The sequence below is a fragment of the Miscanthus floridulus genome, chromosome 5 (genome assembly GCF_019320115.1).
Source record: "Miscanthus floridulus cultivar M001 chromosome 5, ASM1932011v1, whole genome shotgun sequence".
Taxonomy (NCBI): domain Eukaryota; kingdom Viridiplantae; phylum Streptophyta; class Magnoliopsida; order Poales; family Poaceae; genus Miscanthus; species Miscanthus floridulus.
The window spans coordinates 87,465,315-87,469,213 of record NC_089584.1 but is presented as its reverse complement, the minus strand read 5'-3'; the positions used below and the strand labels follow the sequence as shown (position 1 = coordinate 87,469,213).

At 49.6% G+C, this 3,899-nt stretch overlaps 1 protein-coding gene across 1 annotated transcript; it reads right to left on the bottom strand.

Annotated features, from left to right (window-relative positions):
* Positions 1 to 1,461: 1,461 nt before the first annotated feature.
* LOC136452530 (uncharacterized) lies at positions 1,462 to 3,282 on the bottom strand. Its single transcript, XM_066453141.1, has 2 exons — positions 1,935 to 3,282; positions 1,462 to 1,834 (listed from the first exon to the last, which is right to left on the bottom strand). The coding sequence occupies exon 1, from the start codon at positions 2,893 to 2,895 to the stop codon at positions 1,939 to 1,941; it is 957 nt and encodes a 318-aa protein (XP_066309238.1). The 5' UTR covers positions 2,896 to 3,282; the 3' UTR covers positions 1,462 to 1,834; positions 1,935 to 1,938.
* Positions 3,283 to 3,899: the final 617 nt, after the last annotated feature.

Sequence of the window (3,899 nt, the reverse complement as noted above, 5' to 3'; positions counted from 1 at the left end):
TGGCTGTCACTGAAACTGAAGGTGGTGGCGCTGTCCACGTGCGAGGCAGAGTACGTGGCGGTGGCCACAGCGGCGTGCCAAGCTGTGTGGCTGCGCCGACTGCTGGGCGAGCTTACCGATGTGGAAGCTCACCCACCAGCACTGATGGTGGACAACCAGCCCGCCATCGCCCTCGCGAAGAATCTATTGTCCACGATCGGAGCAAGCACATCGATGTCAAGTTCCACTTTCGCAGGGACTGTGTCGTTGGAGGGCAGATCGTCATCGAGTTCGTCGAAACTGGTCGGCAACTCGCGGACGTCCTCACCAAGTCGCTCGGCCGTCTTCGGTTCATGGAGCTGAAGAAGATGATCGGCATGGAGGAGGTTCTAGGGTTAGCAGCAGGATTAGAGAAAGAATTATAAAGTAATCTGCTGCTCTCCCCTGTACGCCTGGTAGGGGTAGGCGCTGAAAGGACTCCGCTACTGCTGTTGCACTGTAGCCGCGACAGGGGCAGACGCCGAAAGGCTCCCCTGCCGCACTGTAGCCACAGTAGGGGCAGGCACCAAAGTCAGTCCTGCTATCATATCTAGTCACTGTAACAGCATGGCAGCCTGGCATGTCTGTGTACTAGAATTAGATGGGTAGAGTTATATATATAGCTTCCCACTGCAACTCAGTAAAGAGAGAGAGTTCAGTTTTGTCATCTCCTCTGTAGAGCTCCGGCCAATGCTGGTGCTTGTGCTGTGTGTGTGCGCTCTGTTCTCCCTCCCGTAGTGTGTGGTCTAGAACGACGATGAGCGGTCGACTCACCCGTGTGGAAGATCTCGGGACCAACAGCCCTTCCCCTTCTTTCAGTTCTCTCTAGATGAAACATTCCAGCAATCACATAAACCAAGTATTGGATGACATTCACACAAAAAGTTATCTACTAAGAATACAAAGCAAAATATAGCATGCTAAATATATTTGCTCTAGAGGAATGTTTCAGAGTAGCGGAGCAAAGATTAGGGAAGACATAGTTCAGAGTTTAACTCAGATATATTTAAATCTACCCTCTCATCCTCACTGAGTACATAATGCTGGTAAAATGGGCCAGGCCCAAGACGGCGATTACAAGTTCATCTTCTTCGGCGCTTCTTTAAACGCTTGTCGCGGCCCATGTCATCCGGCCCAGCCTGTGCTACGACAGCCTGGGGGCGGCGGCATCTTTAGGGCATGTACAACCCAGAGAAATGGGGTCGTCTCTAAGAGACTAGAATCTGAATATAGACGATTAAAAAGACAGGTCGTACGACCCAGAGATGGGAGGTTGTCTCAAAGCAGTTTAAAGCATTGCATGAAGCCAAGATTAAGCATGAATATCAATTTGTATACACTATGTTGCCGTTTGATGGAGACGATTCAAGCATAAATAAGACCAACATAATTACAATATTTTAAAACCATTACAGAAACTTAATTAGAAGCATTCCGAATAACTAGAAGCAGTGGAATAAATAAATAGGCTACTCATTTAAGAACATAGAAGCATTCAGGTAACCGACAAACTTTCGGAACACTAGTAGCATTCAGGTAACTAGAAGCATGTTCAGAAACTTTCAAAACACAGAACCAACATGTTCGGTTAACTAGAAGAATGTTCAGAAACTTTCAGACCACGGAAGCAACATGTTCAGATAACTAGAAGCATTCACATATTTAGAACACAGAAACATTGAACCAGATAACCAGCAGAACAAGCTACTCATCACAGCATCACGTAGACAACTCATCACAGCATCAAGTAGATAACATTCAGATATAACCAGAAAACATTGTAGATCACAGCATCAGGAAGATATCAACTCATCCTCTGCACAGGGAAAGAAATTCTGAACTTAACAAAAATGCTGTTTTCAGGGAAAAAATTGTAAATTTCAAGGAAAAAAAAACACGATGTCTTCAGAACATACCTATTTAGATAGTTTCAGGAAAAAATGCCTTCCTAAGACACTTCATTGCAACAACTCGTTCAGCCTTTTCTTCATCAGACATTGAACTTGTATCTTGTAAGACGAGATTATTATAAACATCCATCATCTTTGATTCTTTCTCAACCTTCTTTGCCTCTAAAATAAGCTTTTTTCCCTCTTTAGTCTCTTGTGCTGTAAGGTGGGCAAGTTTTGTGGTCTCAAGCTTCTCAGACGACAACTTCTGTTGAAGTTCCAGTACCTTGATGCGATTTGCATTTCTTTCCTCCTGGAATTTGTCTAACTTGTCCAGATCAATTGCAGATTCTTTTGAGTTGCCATCGTCATCATCTGACCTGGGTCGTTTTGACTGTCTTTTTGCCGCTAGAGCTGCCTTTTTAGCCGCCTTCTGACCAATTGGTCGCTTCGGCATCTCTTCTGAGATACAGGGAGCGGTGGGTACAGGAGCTGCGGTGGGTAGGGCAGCTACCAACGCTTCGTATGCGGAGTCGAGGGAAGCTTTGCGGTCAGGGTCCGACAGGAAGGCCCACGCGTCGGCTACGAGGCGGGCGGCCTCGGTGAAGGCAGGATAGCACGGGTGGCTGGGGTGGCAGCGGTTGAGCACGTCGGAGGCTTGGCGATAGTAAGATTCGATGACGGCGGGGTCGCGGGCAGTTGGGACGGTGGGGATGAGGCCAAAGACGCGGTAGGGGTCGGGGGGCCCGGACGTGAGGCGGTACCGGTGATTGGTCGCGCGGAGGGCGACGGTAGCGACCAAGAGGGCCTTGCCGCCCGGGGCGCATGGGTCGAGGCCAAGGGCTCTGGTGAGTAAGTCCCCGCAGCGCTCGATTTTATCTTCTGTGGTTTTGCCCGACAGGAGATCCTTGGCGGCGCTCACATGCCGCTCCGCCTCTTGCCGCCGGGCGGGGTCCTCGGCTGGACGCCGTTTGACGGAAGGATCCATGGCTCGCCGCTGGGGGGCACAGCCGCGCAGTACAGGGGAGGGGAGGCGACTGATTCGGGGGAATAGGTCGGGGGCACTTGTAGGATTGACCTGAGGCGCCCGATGTTGTTTCGACGCATGCCTCCCCTCCGAGCGTCCTCCGCGTGTGTAGTGGGCTTAGGATCGGCAGTATGAAGTGGGCGTTTTGGTGGGCTGAGCGCTAGGCCTACCTGCCATGGCGCTCAGCCCCAACAACCCCGCCGCGCACGCTGCCTCAGGGGTCTGTCACGCGCCCGTCTTCAACGAAGCGATCTTCACGGTCTCGGTTGTGCCTGCACGCAGTTCTTCCTCTATCATTTATGATCTTTACCCAATCTCTTGCTTATCCATGTGAATCTTCGGTGATTTGTTCAGGACTCGACAGCTCAGACCTGGAGCCATTTGGTTGCCGGCGAGGGCGCACAACATGGCACTGAGTTCACCGAGATACAGGCCCGAGGTAGAGCCATCAGCCGTGGCTACTACGAAGCCCGTTCTAGAATCTAGAGCAGTGTTAACTTCAATAGGTCCTTCATTCGTCGCCTTGACCTGGTGATTTCTCTGGACATAACATTATTCATTTGAGGATTAATAATTCAACATACTTGTATGCTAGGTAGAGTATATGTGCGTGTTGTGGGTGCCTATGTTGTACTGTATATTTCTCAAAAAAAAAAGGACAGTGGATTGACTAAATCTCTGTCTTTCCTCTATTATTCTTTTATTTATGTTCCCAATTTACTTAGAAGACTCGTTTTGAGGGATTCCTGGTGGCCCTATTAGAGCGATGGTGCCGGTGAGGCATGGCAGTGGAGGCACCTTTGCTCCCATAGGCATGCAGGGATAGGAAACAGACAGGCAAGCATGGTGCTGTCAGCCAGGAGTGCTGAAATTTGTCATTGCCTTCTTCCAACTAAATTAGTAATGAGCTCTGAAGTTGATAGGACTCCAGTGTATGATGTTAGTGTTCCATCTTGAGCAGATTC